The sequence below is a fragment of the Hemisphaericaspora subhashii genome, assembly GCF_019202705.1.
Source record: "Hemisphaericaspora subhashii strain CBS 10753 chromosome Unknown scaffold19, whole genome shotgun sequence".
Lineage (NCBI taxonomy): Eukaryota > Fungi > Ascomycota > Pichiomycetes > Serinales > Debaryomycetaceae > Hemisphaericaspora > Hemisphaericaspora subhashii.
In genome coordinates this window covers 125,789-145,841 of record NW_026057433.1, presented here as the reverse complement: position 1 = coordinate 145,841, position 20,053 = coordinate 125,789, and the positions used below count along the sequence as shown (strand labels likewise).

Sequence of the window (20,053 nt, the reverse complement as noted above, 5' to 3'; positions counted from 1 at the left end):
GGGTTGCTTATTAACGCTTATCAATAAAGGGGATAACTGACTTAGGGTCAGTTTCTCGCCACCAATTACCGTACTAAGTTTTGTGGTTTATTTTAAATATAATTTGTTTTACTCCAAAGATTCAATTCATTAATTGACAACTTTCAAGTTAATTGTTCAAGTCAAGTGATCATCATCATTTAGATTGCTTATTAAATAAACTTTGAATTTATTCTCACTCCCCTTTTTGATATTGTAGTTATTGTTGTTACCCCGTAAAAAAAGATTTTAAGTGATTCCAAATTTTTATTGGACTTCCTTTTCTTTTATCAATTGAATTACTCCTATTAATATATAACTTCACATTTTACTAACCAATTAGCATTATTAATGTCTCATATACATTTGTTACCTACACCATTAAATTCAACTGCTGATATGAGTCCATCCAAAAAAGCCACCCCAACTTCCGTATACCTTCCTAAATCAACTACCTTCAATGAAGGCAAAATCTCAAACCAAAGAGTAGTGTTTGTCAAACCAGGTGAATCCGTACATATAAGACGTGCTTCACGTAAGAATGATCATGAACGAATGGCAAAACTAACCAACCTATACTTTAAGAATAATCATTTATCAAAAGAACATGCTGTAATTACCCATATCTCCAGTGGCGAATATACAATTATGGATTGCGGTTCTACTTTTGGAACAATTGTTAATGACCAAGTATTAATTCCAAACACTAAGCATAGTTTAAAAGATGGTGATATGGTTGGGTTTATAATTTCAAAACCTTCCTCGGTTATTAAAGCAATTATTGGTGCTCAAGATGAAAATACCACATCTATTCCATTTTCCAGATTTAGAAATTCCACAATTGCTATGACATTCAATCTTGAAATTGGATCAAATACACTCCTGTTTATGCCCGTTGCCTTCCGGACTACAACTAATTACAGCCAAGATTCCACCCAAAAACAACAAGAAGAAGTAGAAGAAGAAAATAGACAAGATGAGCTTCCCAGCGATGTTATTGTTATCGAATCAGATGAAGAAGAAAATGATGCAAATACCAAGAATTCTACAGAAGTAGAAGAAAATGACAACAATGCTCAGGACTCCTCTTATGTTGACGAGAAGACAGCAGAAATTTTGAAGATTGATTTTAATTCTGATTTCGAAAGTGATTCGTCTGCTCCTATGAATATTGCTTCTGATAATGATCAAAATGAAAAGAATAACCTTGGATTCCCTTCATTGTTTATATCAAGATCCAACGAATATGAAAATGCTACCAACAAGGAGGTTGAAGAAGAAGTAGAAGAAGCGGTAAATAAAGATAGGGATGAAGAAGCTGACGTTGCTACCCGTATCCCAGAAGATGAAGATGAAGATTCAAATGTTGTTTCGATTGAATTGCATAAAGCCAATGAAAATAAACCTGCTGGTGATGAGAGCAGCGAGACTAACAAGAGAATTAATAGGGCTGCATTAGCACCTTTATTTGAAGCTATAAGACGTGCTTCAAAGACCAAAGAATCAGAAGAACATGACCATGACGAGAAGGAAGATACTTCCTACAAGAAGAACATGGATATGTTAGCTCCATTATTCGAACCAGTCATTTCCATAAAATCAAGCCAAGAATTAGAAGAAGAATCAGAAGAAGAAGAAAAGTCTATGGAAATTGACCTTGACGATAATGATGAAGATGGGCGTCTGAAACTTCATGCTGAGGATTCGCAGCTAGACAACGATGAAATTGAAGAGGATGATGATATTGATGTTAGCCCTCGTAAGGGATTAATCTCGCAGGATAGCGAAGACGAACAAGAGGAGGAAATCGAAGATTACGATGAAGAAGAAGAAGAAGAACAAGGACAAGGAGAAAGTGAAGATGATGAGGAAGACGAAGATGAAGATGATGACATTGAAGAAGTTGAGGAACTTGAAGAAGACGAAAAGGAGTATGACTATGATGAACAACAAGAAGAACAACACCAAAGGGTTTTTATCTTTGACGAGGAACAAGAAGACCAAGAGCGTTGTATCTTGGTTGACGACGAAGACGAAGACGATATCGAAGAAGAGGAGAACCTTGACGATATCCCACAAGTTTGGCTTGAATCACTTGAAGACGACGACCCTGACAATTGTTGTATTTGTGAATATGAAATCCGAACCGAATTTGATCCATTGAAAGGATATTTAAGAAATCCAGCCAATGTGATTGACGAAAACGATGACTCGGATGTTCTGTCTCATAAATCCGTCAGCAGCGAATGTGAAACACATACTTCCAAAAAGAGATCTCGTGCTGAGATGGAAGAAGAAGAAGAGGAAGAATCCGAAGTAGAAGATATCGTCGCTCCTCCTGTTAAGAAATCTAAGGGTACTAGTGTATTGAAAGCTGTTGCAAAGGATATTGGAAAGGGATTATTGTATGCGGGTGCTGCTGGTGTTGCTCTTGCTCTTTATGGACGGTCATTGAGTGTTTTACTTTTTGACAAAGAAATTCCCCCTCAAGGAGGCTGATTTATGTTGATTATTCTCTTTGAAACTACTTTTCATGTGCGTGGGTTTGTTTGGATTGGTCTTAATGTCTCGGTTTAAGTTTGTTTTCTGGTCTCTCTATGTTTGGTTTTGGTTTAGGTTGGTTTGGTTTTATTTTGATTTGTTTCTTTTTAGCAATTACATGTAATTTATCAATTTTGGTTGCAAATTTGTCTTATTTTATATTCTCTATTTTTATCAGTTTCGTCTATTATCTCTTTTCTAGTACTAAATTAGAATAATTATTAAATAATAAATGCATTTGTTTTTTAATTTATACATAAGATTTAAGAAATTTAGTTATTTCCTAACGAGTAACTAATTAATAATAATAATAATAAGTGTTAATACAAAGTTATACAAATAAATTGAACGAATTAAAAATCAATAACAGAAATAATAGTGATTAGTTTTGAATAGCAGCCTGATTCTTCTTTCGATATTGCCTCTTCTTCTTTGGAGGTGCTTCAGCCGCAGGAACAGGAGTAGGAGCACCACCAGGAACAGATTTCCCAGAAACATTAGCATGTTGTTGCGAAAACTGCTGTTGTTGAATCTGTTGCGAATTGTTCGCAGCCGCAGCCTGGGCAGAAGCAGCAGCTTGTAATTTCGCCTGCTGTTGCTGCTGTTGTTGTTTCTGTTTCGCTTGTCTTTGTTGTTGGATCAATTGGAATTGTTTCAATCTTTGGAAATAAAGTGGGAATTTTTGGATCAATTGTTGTTGAATATTCTTGGCTTGTACAAGTGCTTGTTGTTTCTGTTGTGGGGTTAATTGTTGTCTATTAGGTGCAATACCCGTATTCCCCATCATTGCTAACGCATTCATCTTCTGTTGCATCTGCTTAAACACCTGTTGTTCTTCTGGTGAAAGCGAATTCTGGAAAATCTGTTGTTGTTGCTGTTGTACAAGAGTCAATTGCGGCGCTTGAGCAGATTGTTGTTGTGGCGTTGTTGATCCCATGACTTGCTGCTGTTGTTGTTGCCCAGGCACACTAGTTTGATTATTTTGCATCCGTTGTTGTGGTGGCAGTTGTTGTCCTGGTATACCTGGATTACTTCTCATAGCAGGCGTGCTAGCGGCAGAAGTAGCTTGTGAATTAGAACTAGACATTCCCGTACCATTAAACTGGGGAGTTCCTTGTTGTTGTGCCTGTGATTGCTGTGCTTGGAGTTGTGCCTGTGCTTGTGCTTGTAACTGCGCCTGTGCTTGTGCCTGTGCCTGTGCTTGTGCTTGCAATTGTTTCTTGGTTGGCTCCTTCTTCGCTCTCTTTGGAGCCAGTTGACCCAGTGTCTGTGCTTGTCTTTTGTTAGTTGCTGCAGGTTGTGGCTCAGGTGGAGGAACAGATTGCGGTGGCGGAGGTGGAGGTGGTTGAATAGCTTCGTTGTTTTGCACTGCTGCAGCTGCTTGAATCTTGGCTTCTTGTTGAAGTTTCTCGGCTTCTCGCTTCTTCCTGATCTCTTCAATTAATCTCAATCTCATAAATTGCCCAGTTGCTCTGGCAGAGCTTTGTGTGCTTGTAGTTACTTGCGTCGGTGCTGGGGCTGGTGGTGCAGCGGGGGTATTTGCTGCATTTGTCTTATCACCTTTTCTTCCCCTTCCTTCAGTAGCCACAGAACCCTCCTTTCCTGATTTCGTCGTCGCAGTTGTGGTGGTTGTTGCTGTGGATGCCGCAACCGATGTTGGAATAGATGAAGCATTAACGATTACTAATTTCTTATCCTGAAGCTCATCTGTACGTTTATATCTATTAGACAACAATAACATGATTTCCTCGTATTCTGAGGATTTATGCAATACCATTTCATCCAGATGTATCTTCCTTGGGGGTTGTTCAATTGCATCCCTATGGTTGAATAGCACTTTATTATCTTCTAATTCTTCATCCCACTCAATTTGAGGGGATGCCTCATCGGGTTTAAGATAATCGTCCGCCTTATATGGATTCAAAGGAACAGCTAAATCCAATTTTCTATTAGTTAAAGTTAAGATCTCTGATTCCATCTGAAGCGATAAAGTATCAGTGAATTTAGTTAATGCAGAATCAGTATGATATAATAAATCATAATATATTGATAACGGTGTAGGTTTGAGTAGTGTCCTATATGTCCTTGGTTTTGATACCACTGTGGTAGCCTTTTGGTTTCCGTCTTTGTTGGGTGATGAGTTAGGAGCCGCTTGTGTTCTTTGATTTGTAATTACACTGGTTTTGACCATATTTCTATGATCATATACTTGTAATATGAGACAACCATCATAGGATCTTATTGAAAAGTCTTTAAGAAGTTCACTCATTTCAATAGGAATCTCTTCTTTTAATACATGACGCATAAAGTCTTTGATCATGGGTGAATCTTTGGGTATGATTTGAGAATCTTGAGAATTATTGAATCTATAATGACTTTCAAAAATATGCAAACTTAATGATGCTGGATATTTTGAATATTTTTTTAGTATTTCCTCTGATGTAGTAGCAAAATGATAGTTTTGAAGATTTAATTTTTGTTTTAGCTGTTGTTGTTGCTGTTGCTGTTGCTGAAGTTGTTGTTGTTGTTGCTGTTGTTGTTGCAGCTGTTGATTCTGCTGTTGTTGGAGGATCTGTTGTTTCAACTGCTGCTGCTTTTGTTGTTGCATCTGTTGTTGTCTCATGGCAGCAGCTTTAGCTTGCATTTGGGCAGGTGTGAGGTTATCTAGACCCAGTTGGATAGGTGGTTTGGCTGCGTTTGCAACGCCTGGTGCATTCATTTTATCAACTACTGTTTCAAGTTTTGTATAGGTTCTTAGTGGTGGTGAAAAACGGGTAATTTCTTATCAAAAGTTAATTCTAAAGGGCGAAAATAGATCCACGAGTTTCAGAGAATCAGCTACCCGAATGGATTATCGTTAAAATGATTGATTGATAGTTAGTTTCAATGGATCTATCTCTTTCTTCACCTGTCATTAGTGACATTCTTCAAAGAAAAAAAATCGGGTCTTGACTCAAAAGTTGGTGGCACGTGACTACGAATTTTCATCCGACTTAAGCAGTTAACGAATTATTCATATAAAGGCTATAGAGAGTACAAGGAGAGCGGGATGCTAAGACCATCAGATGGATCTATGATCGGTACTGCAAACTTGGTGCAAAGATAATTATTGTATTAATACATGTATATTGTTTTCATTAATGTACAAATTCCTCAATGATGAAAAAACTTAACTTTATAATTTTACATCACTATTAAGACAGAATTCAATAGATTTGAATAATTTTAGTCTATCATCTTCATTGAATACCCATAAACCATAAATGTCACCTAGAAGATTTCTCACGATAATTAAATTATCATTTAATTCAACATCCATTTCCAGAATACCAGAATCACTTAACCCATTTGGAAAGAAATGCTTACTAACTTTATTTGGTAATAATCCTAATGAAAAACATTCAGGACTATTTCTATTTAATAATATAAGTCCATAACAGAATAAATCTTGTAAATCTGTATAAGTACGAGTTGATTTTGTGGGCGGTGGAACTTTGAAATCTCTGACATACATAGCTAAAGTTCCTTGATAATCGGTCTTTATCCATTCTTGAGAATCATCGTTATATTTATAGATAACACAATGGGATGTATGACATAATAATTGTTTTATTGATGGATCATATCGACTTATTACATTGAAGTTTAAGGTATTTGTATATAATTTTAAAGCTTCATCTGTTGTTATCTGTTCTTCTTTAACCAGTGGTATGTTATTCGTCGGTGTGTCTCTTCCCATGATTGACAATTATGATTGAAATGGAAAATAATTCTCTACAAGGTGAATTGAACGTTAGCTATAAATGAAATGAAAAATATCCATTAGAGCAAAGCATTCAGTTGCCCACAACTGAGACGGAAAAAAAAAAACGTTTTGTTTCGAGATTGTTAAACCACCAATTTCTCAGTCAATTGTAAAATGCTTCTTTCTTTCTGAAGGTCGTTGCTTAAACCTCGAAGAGTCTGTCCTTCCTTTAATATGTCTGTTTAACTATAGAAAGGCATCTACTATTTCTAATTGTTGTGGTTATTGATTCTGTCGTATAAAATCTCATTGCAACATTCATGTTACCCTCTTCCCTCCGATTCATTCCGCACCTCGAAGCCACATTCGAAAATTTAAGTTTGTCGTTCCACCAACTTTGCTCTCTTGTCCCCCTTAATTATTTTAAATTGAAATAAAAATTCAATTCTTTTGACAAATCTTTCTATAAACGTCAATTAATTTCGTTGCTTATTAACTAATCTAGATCTATCATATATATACAAAATGTTTTCCTTAGCAAGATCATTTCCAAGAGTTCAATTGGCTAATTCCTTAAAGAATTCAATTAGAATGTATGCAGCAGTTGGTGATAGACTTCCATCAATTAATGTATTTGAAGATTCCCCAGGTAATGAAGTGAATCTCGCAGAAGAAGCCGCATCTGGTAAATCCGTCGTTATTGGTATTCCAGGTTGTTTTTCTCCTGCTTGTTCTGCAACTCATGTTCCAGATTATATTAAGAATATTCGTGCTTTTAATGATAAAGGATATCAAAAATTCTTTGTTGTTGCAGTTAATGATGCATTTGTTACTAAAGCATTTGGAGAAAAGATCTTACATCATGCTATTGCTGAAGCTCAAATTAGATTCTTAGCTGATCCAAAGGGTGAATTTACTAAAGAATTAGATTTATTATTTGATGCTTCCAAGTTTTTCGGTAATGAAAGATCAAAAAGATATGCATTATTAGTTGAAGATGGAAAGATTGTCAAAACTTTCATTGAACCTGATAACACTTCTGTTACCATTTCTGCCGCATCTCATGTTTTAGAGGAAGCTTAGACATACTCAATTGACCTTTGTACTTGTTGATTATATGTCTTGTTAGTATATAGTAAATATAAATTGTTAAATTTGCTTTAGATTTGCTCTTTAATCTCATCCTGTAAATCGCGAGGATTTGTTCGTCAGGTTTTTTCTTTCACTGGCGGGAAGACAATCCCGATCTCTGATCATCTCCGTAAAGGATTCACTAAATGATACTATCAACTTTGAAAGTATATTCACCTATAGGTGTTTTAAATAGAAGAGGTATTCTCCAAATACTACGATTTAATTCTACGACCCCATCATCTTCTACAAATTTCTCTGCAAAAGAAATAGAAACAGCAAAGAAATGGCTTGAAAATTTCACTCATACTCAGATCCCAAGACGTCTATTCAATATCGATTATAGTCGATCATCTGGCCCAGGAGGTCAAAAGGTCAACAAAACGTCATCAAAAGCTACTGTAAGTCTTGAAGCTGGAGAATGGTTGAGTCCACAAAAATGCTATTGGATCCCCATGCCAATCCAAGAACAACTCAAAACTAAGAAAATCAGATATGAGACTAAAGATTCAGGATTATTGATCCAGAGTGATACGTTTAGAAGCAGAGACATGAATGCTGATGAATGTTTTAAGAAACTTTTAGGAGAAGTGAAATCAAAAATATATTTTGCTGGGGAAGTAAGTCAAGAAGATAAAGAAAAATGGCAAAAACTAAAAGTTGTTTCTAAAGAACGTAGATTACTTGACAAAAAGAAACATTCAGAGAAGAAACAAAATAGGTCAAAGAATTTTGATTTTTAGAATCATATTGTAAATAGCATATATAGAACTTCCCTTAGTTACATAGTAATTTTTAATGCTCTGCCCCGGGCAGTGGTAACAATTAGAACGGAGTTGTAACCCTGCTAGGTCGAGAATCGGTTTTTTTTTTCGTTCCAACAAAAGAACAAACAGTATGCCTAGATCCATCATTCTTTTCTCTGTAAGCATTACAAGTAAGATATGAACGATCAATTAGAAAAGCCAATCGCTAACGTTAAACGAATCATTGAGACTGGTGTAGATGAAATTGTTACCAAGAATTCAGAAAAGAATTTTGTATTAGAAGAAGTACAACCAGAATTATTTTCCAATATTGGTGATGAATTCAAAACAATATTAGATGGATCAACCTTTGATTATAAATTACATGTTGACAGCTTAGGGGATCTCGCAGAAGAAGATGTGAAAAAGGTTGATAATTTGAATTATGATCTTGATAATAAAGCAAGGGAGATGATAGTATGTTCAGCATTTCAAGGTGTGATTAGTGATATTCTTGCTGAATTTCTCCAAATTGATGGTAATGAATCTGCAAAGCTGAAACTGTATAATAAATTAGCTGCTGTGTTAGACCTTGAGATATATATCTATGTTGAAGTATTTAAGCTGGCCAGACATATTTATTTCGATAGCTTATCACAAATACTGAAGTTTTTATTTGCCATTTCAACTTCCGAAATTGAATATTTTTGGACCTATTTAGAATCAAGAGAAAAGCTTATCAAAGAGAAGATATTTGATAGACAAACAATCGGTGATAGAATCTCAGTCTTGGAGATTTGTAATTATTTAACCGATAAATATCAATTTAAAGATTCTCAGGGTAAACTGGATTCATATAAGAAAGATTCATTTAATGATAGATTTCATTTTCGAGTTCGAATCTTTGTAACAAATCTTTTCAGTTTTGAAGATAATACTGGATTGAATAAACATTTCCATATTGCTAATAGAGTTGTTCCTCATATCCAACCCCAATATAGAGGGAAATCTGTTCTTGTGGATGATCTCTTGGCTGTCCAAAAGGTTTTCAATGATCCGTTTTACTATTTGAAGAAAGCAAATTTCAAAGAATTAAAAACAATGACGGAGAAGATAACCAATGTTTTCAATTTTATAACTCAAGATGAACCACAACCCCCTGTTGATCAATTTGCAATTCATCCACCTAAACCTGAATCTGAACAACAATATTTAACAAAAAAATATTCTGATTTATTATATATTCCTGAAACTTATTATATTTCTCCATTTCCCGGAACGAAAGATAGAAAAGAACATACAAATCTTCAAATTGAAGATCAAAAATTTATTACGAATCAATTTAAATCAAAAAAAGCAAAATTGCAATTTCTTTTGCAAGCTCACATAATTGTTAGTTTATTTCTTGAATTAGGTTGGGAAGACAAAGAACGGTTTTTGAGTGGGTTAAAGGCACCAACTAATGTAAAGCATTTAACGGATGAATCCTTGAGTGAAGCATTTCGAAAGTCGCTTGTGAAAATTAAGGTCAATATCTTAAACCACTTGAAGAGTAGTATGGATAATCAGTTTGCTTACTTTTTGCAACATATTATCATAACTGAAAGAATATGGTGGGGTTGGTTGATTTATGGAAAAGATCCAAAAACAAATGAACCATATTTCTTAAATAAATTATTAACTGCAGAAGAAATTAAAGAAGTTGAAGATAAATTTAAGGATATTTTCCCATATAAACCAAACAAGTATTTTAATACCTATGTTACTCCACAATTAACTCGTAGGATGAGAACTCAGAGAGGGATTGCCAAATTACATAATCCACATGAATTTAGTGCTGAATTGGCCCATGCTAAAATCGATCAATTGACAGATTCTATTCAAGAATGTGAAGATGAAGAAATGAGGGATCTGATGATTGAAGAAAGATCCATTCTTCTTTGGAAACGATTAAGAAAAGAACGATCACGTAAATGGTTAGAATTTGGTAATGCATTAAAACCAGATATATTTGAAAAGGATAAATTTATGACTGCGGAAGAAGCGAAATTGGAACGAAAGAGGGCGGCGTCAGAAGGGGATGGAAATGACCTGAAGAGAATAAAGGTTTGAAAATAAATAGGTTTATGTAGAATAAATGTATAGAAATGCATAGAACTTGGCAAGGTTCTTCGTATGAGTTCCTCAGAACGAGCGCTACCACCGCATAGTACAACGTTTTTCTTGTACAGTTTGCCAGGGCGCGTGTTATTGTTTTATTAAAAAAAAAAATTTAAATTGTAAGAACCGCGCTCCTGCTAAATCAGCGCGATGAACAAAGAGACAGACAAACAATATTCATATCAAAAATTCTGTCGTAATTTTCATTCATTCTTTATTGATCATTTCTAGTCTTTACTTTATTTCCCAATATTTTATTGAATTTATTATACTTTGAACATAAATCTTGAATTGATTTTATTGGAATTATACCATCCTTTAATAAACTAAAGTGAAAATCATGGCTCCATCAATTGCAAGTGACAAACGAAGAACGCGTCAAACGACAGTGAATTCAATTAATGATGGTTCTCCAATACGAAAGTCCAAAGCAACTCATAAAAAGCATAGATCTAGTCTTTCGCCAAAGCATGTATCTACTCCAATCAAGATCCCAATTATAAATTGCCAGCCTAGATCATTATCCCCACAAGAATTAAATTCATCACCAATCAAAAAAGTAAATTCGTCACCAACCAAAAAAGTTCTGCAACTGTCTTCCAACAATTCTTCACCAATACGAAGGAACTTTTTATCTTCATCTCCAATTAAGAAAAAGAAGAGTGTTGCGTTCTCGGATGATTTGGTTTCGGATCTTCCAAGTACTCCAGATAGAAACTTTACTCCTAGATCCATTCTTAAAGCATATAATTTTAATTTGAATCATCTGGTTGTTGATCCAAATAATACAGCATTGTGGGAGAAACTGGTCAATGGTCCAAAAAATCCAAATTTCTGGCTCCAAGGTACCATTATTCAACTTCCAGCCAATTCTCCCGATTTACATCACTTGATTGAAGGATGTATTCATGTTTTACAAGACGACCTGTTCAATAGAAGATTTGAAGTTTATGCCACGTTGAATTCTATATGTAAATCAAACACAAATGAAGCATTAGTGAAACTATTCACAATATCACCCAATCCTGTGAATCCGACTCCTCCTAACAAATCATCTCCAAGTCAAAATCAACACAAATCAGAACCAATTCAAAACTTAATTATGTGCTTATCAGCTCAAATACGTAGAGATATTGAGATTACTGAACAACAATTATTCAGCTCAGAATTGGATAAAGAAAACAAATCACCTTCCAAGAATGATCCATTCCGAATTAGAGTCATCAGTCAAGCATTGAAATTAATGAATATTCTTTTAATGGACCAAGAATTGAACAATTTCTTACCCTTTGATGACATCGAGTGGTTTTATCGCCATGCATGTGACATATTAGTTCATCCTAGGGTTTCTAAAGCTCTAGTTTCTCCGTACTTACTTATAATCAAAGATTGTAAACTCAGCCCAAAAAGAAAACGATTATTGTTTGATAATGGAGAAATTCCGGAAAGAATGCTAGCAAGCTTGGTTAATATGAAGGGATTCCCTAGTTCATCTTTAGTGACTGAGAAGTTTGTTTGCTTTAAGAATTTTGTCCTTAACTTTCCTAATATAATGGCTAAGAATATGGCACATTGGTTTGGATTATTAATTTTGAATATTTGTGACATTAATTCACCATTTTATTATAAATGCTTTTCAGTAGGGGTTAATTGTCTTTTGGAAGTTGCAAAGGCTTTCCTTGATAATAAAATGGTTCTGTTATATGTTAGAGATTTCTTAGCTTCTGGTATTCCTGCAAATATTAGATCCATCGCATCTGGAACCCCATTAGAAATAGATTCTGAATCCCCCCAATCTCAAAAGGTGAAATCAATAGATATTATTACTTATAAACTTGAAGAACTTATAAGTGCTGGCCAATACAAATTTGCAATGGATATTTGGGTGGCATTGACATTATTAGTAGGTGATTCAGGCTCGGGGTTTGATAAATGGGAGCATTTAAATCAATGGTTACAAATTCCAAAATTTTGTTTCAATTCTCAGGATGTTCAAGCCAGAATCTTGGCTTTGAGTTGTTGGAAAGCAGTTAGTTATAATTTATGTCGAAATGATTTAGTTGAAATTAGAAAAGTGTTGGACCCTATTATGAGATCTTCAAATGTTAAAGATAGATCACAATTGATAAATAATGCAGTCAAGACCAAAATGAGATTATTAACTTATTTATTTGGAAGTTTTAATGCAGCTGAAGTTCAGAATGAAGTTGTGGATACTTTGCATAATCTCTTTTGTTCAATAATATATTGTATTGTCAATCCTCAAGTTATGAAACTGTCTACAAAATACTTACATGTCTACTGGGATAAAATGATTCAGCTTGTGTTTATGAATTTTTATTTCAAGAAGGATGGTTCGACTGAGTACATGCATCAACTCGGTTTAAAAGTCTTGACAAGATTCTTGAAATTATCAACACCAATAAATGAAAGAAACTTTAATGAAATCAGATGTTTATCCAATGAGCTGGTGTCATTGAATGAGATAAATTCATTACCCCCAAGATGGATCCATTCGAAATTTGATAGAATAATGCAGAGTATTATCCTTGTTTTCCAACTGGATCAACTCTACATTGAACAAAAGGTGGATTTATTAATTGCATTCTTAGGTAGCATAAGACCTGTAACTAAAATGGAACCAAAAGTGTCGGCAACAACATTCGATATCATTGATAATATTCCTGTGGTTTTAGATATATTGCTTTCATCCGGTTCGCCGCTTTCATATGACATGATACATAAGATTATTCTTAATTTGCATGACACATTTGATCCCTCCTTGTTTGTTCATAGAAGAAATGACATGGAAGATATTGATACGGATAGTAATATTTACTTCCCACTAATGCAAAGCTGTATGCCAAGATGTTCCTCAGAGGAAACATTAGAATTACTTAATTTGATAGTCAGTTCACTTTCGGAAGATAAAGTACTTGTATTCATTGCTGACTTTTGCAAACTTGAATTGTCAGACAGTGCAAAGCATTTATTCAGTGAAGTGTTAAACAAGCGTAGTGTGGGTGTTTCCAAATTTGAATTGAATTTGTATGGAGAAATCTGTGAACATTTTGATATTGGTTTTGATGTGTTTGTTAAGAGATTAATTCAGAGAATTGTATCAATTCCAGATAGTGAGGAACAAAGACGTTGCTTGACATATTTGAATATTGAAAAATGGTGTATGGAAACCAAGATGTACTTTTTGTTACTTGTAAAGGGTGCACCAAATACCCATGTTCAACTGTTTACCACCGATCTTCTATTGAGGTGCTTTGAAGGGCAGGTTAATTTTGTGGCAATGTTCCAGTTTTTGGCTGATCAAGGATTAGATGATGAGATTTTCAATGTGCTGGGTGAAATCATAGATAAGATCAGAACTTTAGATAATGAACTTCAATTGGAAGCATTGCAAATATTAAGACGTTATTTGACTATTAAATCGAACGAAGAGAACAAAAACTTCAAATTGTTGGATCGATTACTCCTGCTTTGTTGTATTGAATTGAATATCAATATTGAAGAGTTTTTGATATTTGAAACGTCTCAATTGACTGTGTTGGAGAGTGAATTGAATGAAAGAGGATTATGTATCGGAAATGGGAAAATTGTTCCAGCAACATCGTTTAGCAATAGCAGCAGTACGTCTCAACAGACAGTGGAGACCCAATTAGATCAAGAATCGACAGAGGTGGTGAAAATCAAGCAGGAGAATGAAGATATAATTGTACCTGACTCTCTAGAAGGTGGAATTGAATCAGTTGTTTCCAGTGAGGAAAGAAGAACCAGCAACGTAGCAGATGTGAGTGTTTTGCAAGTAGCTGATTCATTAAGAGAGCAGATCCTAGAATCAAATACATTGGGAGAAACAATAGAAACTGACAGTGCATCAGGTTCGTTGGATTTCGCTTCGAAGAAATCAGATGCCGTGGTGCAAGAATCGTCGAGTGATAATAAAAGCGTTGCATCTATAAGAAAGAAGAAACGTAGCAGTTCCAGAAAAGGGAAGAAGAAGTCATCTAAGGTTAAAAAGGAAAAGGAAACTGGGATGTCGATTATCCTGGAAGAAACGATACAAGATACTGAGGAAAATGCATCACTTTCAACAAACCAACAACAAGACTCGTGTTCGATCACAGAAGTTATGGAACGTGCGAGTGGTAGACTTTTAAGATCTAGTGCCCGGGTTAGCAGTAGTGACATTTCCATGGAGGAAAACGATGATGTATCTGAAGTAGAAGGCGATTCCATGTTAGAGTCAATAATGAATGAATCAGATGAGATTGATGATTCTTCTCCTTTTGAACTTGAACTCGTATCCAACGAAAGTGAAAAGTCCACAGCAAATGTTGAAAATTCTTTGAAGAGAAAATCTACCGAGGAGGACACAGAACCTTCCAAGAGAGCAAAAGTTGATTCGCACATAGTGCATGATCAAGACATTCTTCCAGATACCAATAATGATTCGGATGATCATGAGAAAACAGAAACAACAGAAGTTGAAGCTTCAACAACTGACGACCCTCCTGACACTAAGTCTGTAGAGTCACAAAACTTTGAGGCCCATTCTACTAAGATATCGGAGGCTTGCGAAGTTGATTCGGGAAAATCTACAGTGGAGGATAAACGAGCTTCAGAGTCCCGTCTTGCTGCCATAGAAGAATTTGACGAGAAGATTGATTCAAATTCTCAAACATCTCAAACCAGTAGTCTTGAAGAGTCACCTGAGTCACTAAACTTTAAGGGACAATCAACGCTTGTCGATGAAAATCTAGATCTAGTTATTGATACTCCAAATGACATCCAACAAATATGTGATACCCCTATGGAAACCATTGAAGAAGAAGAACTGAAGGAACCACAAGAACTATCGCTTGAACGTCTTCATGCGGGCTTACCGGAAGTGGTTGAATCAAGCGATGAAAACATGCGGTCTTGTCTTGTCACTACTGATATTGCTACCACACTGCAAGTTGTTGAAAATACCGATGAGCCAGAAAGCATGGAAATAGTAAGAATTCAGGACCCATCTGCTCAAATTGTGTCCCAGCGTGAGTTGAACATTGGTCAACTTGTGGGAAGCTTGGAATCTGCCACTGATGAAGAATTAATGAAGTTGACTCCTGAAGAAAAGTATAATATAGAAACCAGTTTACTTAATTTGATGCTTCGTTTAAGAAGTGCTAGATAGAATGTTATATACGTATATACGGGATTAATTTTATAATGAAATTATGATAATTTAATAATTGGCAATTGTAAATTTTGTAGTTTTTCGCAACCTCCACCACTTGGCGTTTTTGTCTGGTGCTACCAAGTGTGATTATTGTCTCCACGTTACAGGTTTTTGATTTTCAAACAATTTAACTATAAGTTAATAGTTGATGTCAGTTGAATTCAAGCGAATTAGAATTAGCAAGAAAGATATCAAATGTCAATCGTGCCTTACAACTCTAACAAAGATATATTGTATCACGATGCTAATCAAGGCATTGTGGTTCTTCATGATAGTTCCGAAAATAGTATTCAATTGCTACCTGTACTGAAATTCAAGGAATCAAACAACAGCAAGAGACGACCATCTCAAACATTCCCAGCGAATCCATTCCATCCATTTAAGGATAATGGAAACTCAACTAAATGCCCTAATTGTGGATTTTCTTGGTCTGAGTATCGAAACGAAGGTCCCAGGCGAAATTCAAATGGACCAACAAATCTGTTTCCCATTTCTTTCCCTAAAGAAGCTTTTGAATTTAGCGGGAATTCAACAAATGGATTTATGCGTAGAGATTATTTCAAATTATTAGGGAAACTACCTTCTATAACGGAATCGAAGCCTAGACCGTCTACTGGTCTGAGAAGCACATTGCCAGAGGAGCTTTTCAATCAAGGTTACTTCAAACGATTTTTCAGAAAAGTAGAGCCCTATATCTTGGGATCTGGGGCCCATGCACAAGTATATAAAGTGAATCACGTATTAAATGACATTCAATTGGGAACGTATGCAATAAAGAGAATTAATATTGGAAATAAGTTTGAATTATTGGAACAAGTTTTAAATGAAGTATTGATCTTGTATGAATTGTCAGTAAAGGGGGCAAATGAAAACAATTTGATTCGATATAATCATGTGTGGTTGGAGTTGGGTGAACTTGAAGATCTGTCTGCATATATCTTACCTGACCCAGGTCAAGTTGAAAGTATTAAGAACAGTTCGAAGATTCCCTATGTGTTTATTTTGCAACAATATTGTGCTGGTGGTCATTTGGAGGATTTAATGAATAGAAATTTCAAGCGAGAAGAGCATTTATCATTAAAAGACAAAATCGATTTGGAAAGAAAGAAAAGAAGAATGAAACGACATAATGGCATTCCTGAAGTAGAAGAACCTAAGAAGAAATGGTTGGACAATTTCGAAATTTGGAAGTTTTTTCATGATGTGGCTAAAGGAGTTCACTATTTACATGTTCATGGCATCTTGCATCGTGATTTGAAACCGTCGAATTGTTTGCTTGACACAGAATACATTCCTGGAGAAATATTGGAGCGGTCATTTTCCAGTTTAAGAGATTTTGAAGATCAAGCTGAGCAACTACCGAAAGTATTAGTGTCTGATTTCGGGGAAGGTAAATTTATTGATAAACATCACAACGTACTAGTGGAGGATAAATTTGATGAAAGACGAGGAAATACTGGAACTCTTGAATTCACTGCCCCTGAACTTTGGTTATATTCAAATGATCCAACCTTAGGAGAAGATCGTAAGACTTTTATTAATGATTTTTCCTATGAAAGTGATATCTATTCTTTAGGGTTGATTTTGTGTTATCTATGTGTTGGTTCATTACCATTCTCTTCTATTATACAAGAAGAGACTGACCCTCAAGAAATTAGAGATAAAATCATGAATTGGTATTATGAATTATCTTCCGATGTTTTCAGTTCATGGTTCACGAATAATGTATTACAAATAAGGGATTCGATAGATGAGGGTATACTAGAGTTTGAGAAACTAATTTATATGATGATTAAAGGTGATGGAATAGGAAATAGTTCTACATCAAGAATCATATCAAAAGATGTACTTGTATTGCTAGAAGAAATAAAGCAACAATTATTCCTTAAGGACGTTATTGAAGAACCATTCCAACATCCTGAACATAGAAATAGTGCCAGCAGTGGATTGCTTCTTGAGCATTCTGACCTGAATTCTAGTGCTGCTGCAGCTGCTGTTGTTGTGGAGACGTCTTCGGAGGAAGATGTTGAGGATCCCGTGTATGAGAAGCAAAGTGAGGCAGAGCACTTTAATTTATTAGAAATGCTGAGCAATGACAAAAATATTGCTTCTCAAGTTCCACCAAAATCAGCCACTACCGTGAAGATAGAAACCAATCAGGCTATAGTAGTCTCCTTCTACTGTCTAGACTGGGTTGCTTTGGAGTATTTGTCATATTATACGCCCAATTACATGATATCAGCTTGCAAGTTTTCTATTTTTTGTGCAATTGGTTCAGTTTTGTATTACTCCAAACATAAAACAGTGAACTTATGGGTATTTTCAATATTGACTACAATTTTTGCAATTCTCTTCGGGTATATGTTTCCGGAAATTGCCGAATCACGTGATAATCTTTTTTGAATGCGACATTGTCCAAATGGTTTGTACTGCGACATTAATCAATGTTTGCAAATTTGGCACAGAAAAAAAAAGAAATCGAAGAGGTTCAAGATGGTTACATAAACAGATTTTGTTATATACTTTTTATATATACATAAACTACAATCTACAGAGTATAATGGGGAGTAAAAGGAAGAGAGATATTTCAGAAGTAAGCAAGGCGTCGAAGAAGCCGAAACAAAAGAAACCAAAGAAGAAGAAGTCTAAGAAATTTCCGACAGGATCTAACAGTCTTGAACTCAAAGAAAACAAATTTGCAAAATTAGGTGAACACCTTGAGGACGATTCTGATTCAAGTGATTATGTATTCGACTATTATAAAAAAGAAGGGTCAAAAGAAAGTGAGATAGTGCTTATAGATAGTGACGATGAGGATGATCCAGTGGTGGTGTCCTCCGAGGAAGTTGCCAATGTTGACTCTGGAACTGAAGAAGTATCAAATGAGGGACCACAGCGAAAGAAACAAAAAGTGGAAGAAAATGAACTTGCTAAGCAAGAGGACTTCATTGGATTTGGGTTTCTGTCATCTGATGAGGAAGACGATGATAAAGCGAAATATGAGGAATTATCCGACGATGGAATCTTAAGTGCCGATGAGAACGGTTCAGTAGTCCACCATCAAAAGAAGGCTCTGTATCCATGGGTGAAAGATCATGATCATTCAAAACAAAAGGAAATAGCAGATTGGTTGACAATGGAAATGAAAGATTTTGTGAATTATATATCGCCATCTAGTAAAGAAATCACAACGAGAAATACTGTGGTCAATAAATTAAAAGAAAAAATTGCCAAATTCTGGCCGGGTACTGAAGCTCATGTTTTTGGGTCGTGTGCAACTGATTTATATCTTCCTGGATCTGATATTGATATGGTTGTGATTTCCGAAACTGGAGATTATGAAAATAAATCCCGATTATATCAATTATCCGCATTTTTACGAAGACATAATTTAGCCAAAAATATTGAAGTTATTGCTAAGGCAAAAGTCCCCATTATCAAATTCGTTGATCCTTATTCTGACCTTCATATTGACATTTCATTTGAAAGGAAAAATGGACTTGATGCTGCCAAGAGAATCCGTCGATGGTTAGATTCCACCCCAGGTCTTCGTGAATTGGTACTCGTTGTGAAGCAATTTTTGAGGTCTAGAAGATTAAATAATGTTCATGTCGGTGGATTGGGAGGTTACGCAACCATTATTATGTGTTACCATTTCTTACATTTGCATCCAAAAGTTTCCTCGGGATCAATTGATATACTTGATAACTTGGGTGTCTTGTTGATAGAATTTTTCGAACTATACGGACGTAATTTCTCATATGACAACTTGATTTTGGCGATCAATACTGAAACCGAAGAGCCAATGTATCTTTTGAAAAGTGAGCACACCTCTTTGAGTACCAGAGGGGCATTCGCAATAGTGATACAAGATCCGGCTGATAGGTTTAACAACATTACTCGTGGTTCTTATAATTTAAGAGATATAAAGAAAGCTTTTGGCGGTGCCTATCAATTACTTGTTGAAAAATGCTATCAACTTAATGCATCGACCTATAAAGAGAGATTGGGCCAGCTGATACTAGGGGATGTTATCAGATACCGAGGACAAGAAAGAGACTTCAATGATGATAGACATAAGGTTGTAAATATTGCTTTGATAAATCATGAGGATGACTCCCAGGAAGAAAGCGATGGTACAGGAGGGAATGACAAGTACTATTTTTCGGATATGACGGTTGAGAGCGATTCTGAGATAGTCCCTCCTAGAGCTCCAACCCCATTGACTAATAAGGCCAAAGATACTAAAAAGCTTGTGGAATCGTTCTTAAGTCTTGAGCACTCAGATGAAGAACTGGAAACGAAAAAGGATGATAATAACAATGATGACACTGCAGCCAAAGAAAAGTCTGCACCTAAGCAACCTAAATCTGAGGTTGAGAAAGGTATTATAAGAGACTATTGGAGGCAGAAGGGCCTCGAATTTTAGGATTATTTATGTAATATTATAGAATGTATTAAATAGCTATATGCAAT

At 35.3% G+C, this 20,053-nt stretch overlaps 9 protein-coding genes across 9 annotated transcripts; 7 read left to right on the top strand and 2 right to left on the bottom strand. All coding sequences in view use genetic code 12, as the record gives it.

Moving 5' to 3' along the window:
• Window positions 1-369: 369 nt before the first annotated feature.
• J8A68_005457 (uncharacterized protein) lies at window positions 370-2,517 on the top strand (the record flags this gene model as incomplete). Its single annotated transcript, XM_049409525.1, has 1 exon — window positions 370-2,517. One exon carries the CDS (start codon window positions 370-372, stop codon window positions 2,515-2,517), a length of 2,148 nt encoding a protein of 715 aa, XP_049261318.1.
• Window positions 2,518-2,941: 424 nt separating this feature from the next.
• On the bottom strand, window positions 2,942-5,278 carry SPT20 (Spt20p; the record flags this gene model as incomplete). Its single annotated transcript, XM_049409524.1, has 1 exon — window positions 2,942-5,278. One exon carries the CDS (start codon window positions 5,276-5,278, stop codon window positions 2,942-2,944), a length of 2,337 nt encoding a protein of 778 aa, XP_049261317.1.
• Window positions 5,279-5,734: 456 nt separating this feature from the next.
• J8A68_005455 (uncharacterized protein) lies at window positions 5,735-6,298 on the bottom strand (the record flags this gene model as incomplete). The annotated part of the gene is made up of 1 exon (XM_049409523.1): window positions 5,735-6,298. The coding sequence occupies one exon, from the start codon at window positions 6,296-6,298 to the stop codon at window positions 5,735-5,737; it is 564 nt and encodes a 187-aa protein (XP_049261316.1).
• A 531-nt stretch (window positions 6,299-6,829) lies between these two features.
• Window positions 6,830-7,387, top strand: TRP99 (Trp99p; the record flags this gene model as incomplete). The annotated part of the gene is made up of 1 exon (XM_049409522.1): window positions 6,830-7,387. The coding sequence occupies one exon, from the start codon at window positions 6,830-6,832 to the stop codon at window positions 7,385-7,387; it is 558 nt and encodes a 185-aa protein (XP_049261315.1).
• Window positions 7,388-7,581: 194 nt separating this feature from the next.
• Window positions 7,582-8,178, top strand: J8A68_005453 (uncharacterized protein; the record flags this gene model as incomplete). The annotated part of the gene is made up of 1 exon (XM_049409521.1): window positions 7,582-8,178. One exon carries the CDS (start codon window positions 7,582-7,584, stop codon window positions 8,176-8,178), a length of 597 nt encoding a protein of 198 aa, XP_049261314.1.
• A 201-nt stretch (window positions 8,179-8,379) lies between these two features.
• J8A68_005452 (uncharacterized protein) lies at window positions 8,380-10,293 on the top strand (the record flags this gene model as incomplete). Its single annotated transcript, XM_049409520.1, has 1 exon — window positions 8,380-10,293. The coding sequence occupies one exon, from the start codon at window positions 8,380-8,382 to the stop codon at window positions 10,291-10,293; it is 1,914 nt and encodes a 637-aa protein (XP_049261313.1).
• A 388-nt stretch (window positions 10,294-10,681) lies between these two features.
• On the top strand, window positions 10,682-15,532 carry J8A68_005451 (DNA-binding protein; the record flags this gene model as incomplete). Its single annotated transcript, XM_049409519.1, has 1 exon — window positions 10,682-15,532. The coding sequence occupies one exon, from the start codon at window positions 10,682-10,684 to the stop codon at window positions 15,530-15,532; it is 4,851 nt and encodes a 1,616-aa protein (XP_049261312.1).
• A 240-nt stretch (window positions 15,533-15,772) lies between these two features.
• Window positions 15,773-17,980, top strand: J8A68_005450 (protein kinase; the record flags this gene model as incomplete). The annotated part of the gene is made up of 1 exon (XM_049409517.1): window positions 15,773-17,980. The coding sequence occupies one exon, from the start codon at window positions 15,773-15,775 to the stop codon at window positions 17,978-17,980; it is 2,208 nt and encodes a 735-aa protein (XP_049261311.1).
• Window positions 17,981-18,137: 157 nt separating this feature from the next.
• On the top strand, window positions 18,138-20,006 carry J8A68_005449 (non-canonical poly(A) polymerase; the record flags this gene model as incomplete). Its single annotated transcript, XM_049409516.1, has 1 exon — window positions 18,138-20,006. The coding sequence occupies one exon, from the start codon at window positions 18,138-18,140 to the stop codon at window positions 20,004-20,006; it is 1,869 nt and encodes a 622-aa protein (XP_049261310.1).
• Window positions 20,007-20,053: the final 47 nt, after the last annotated feature.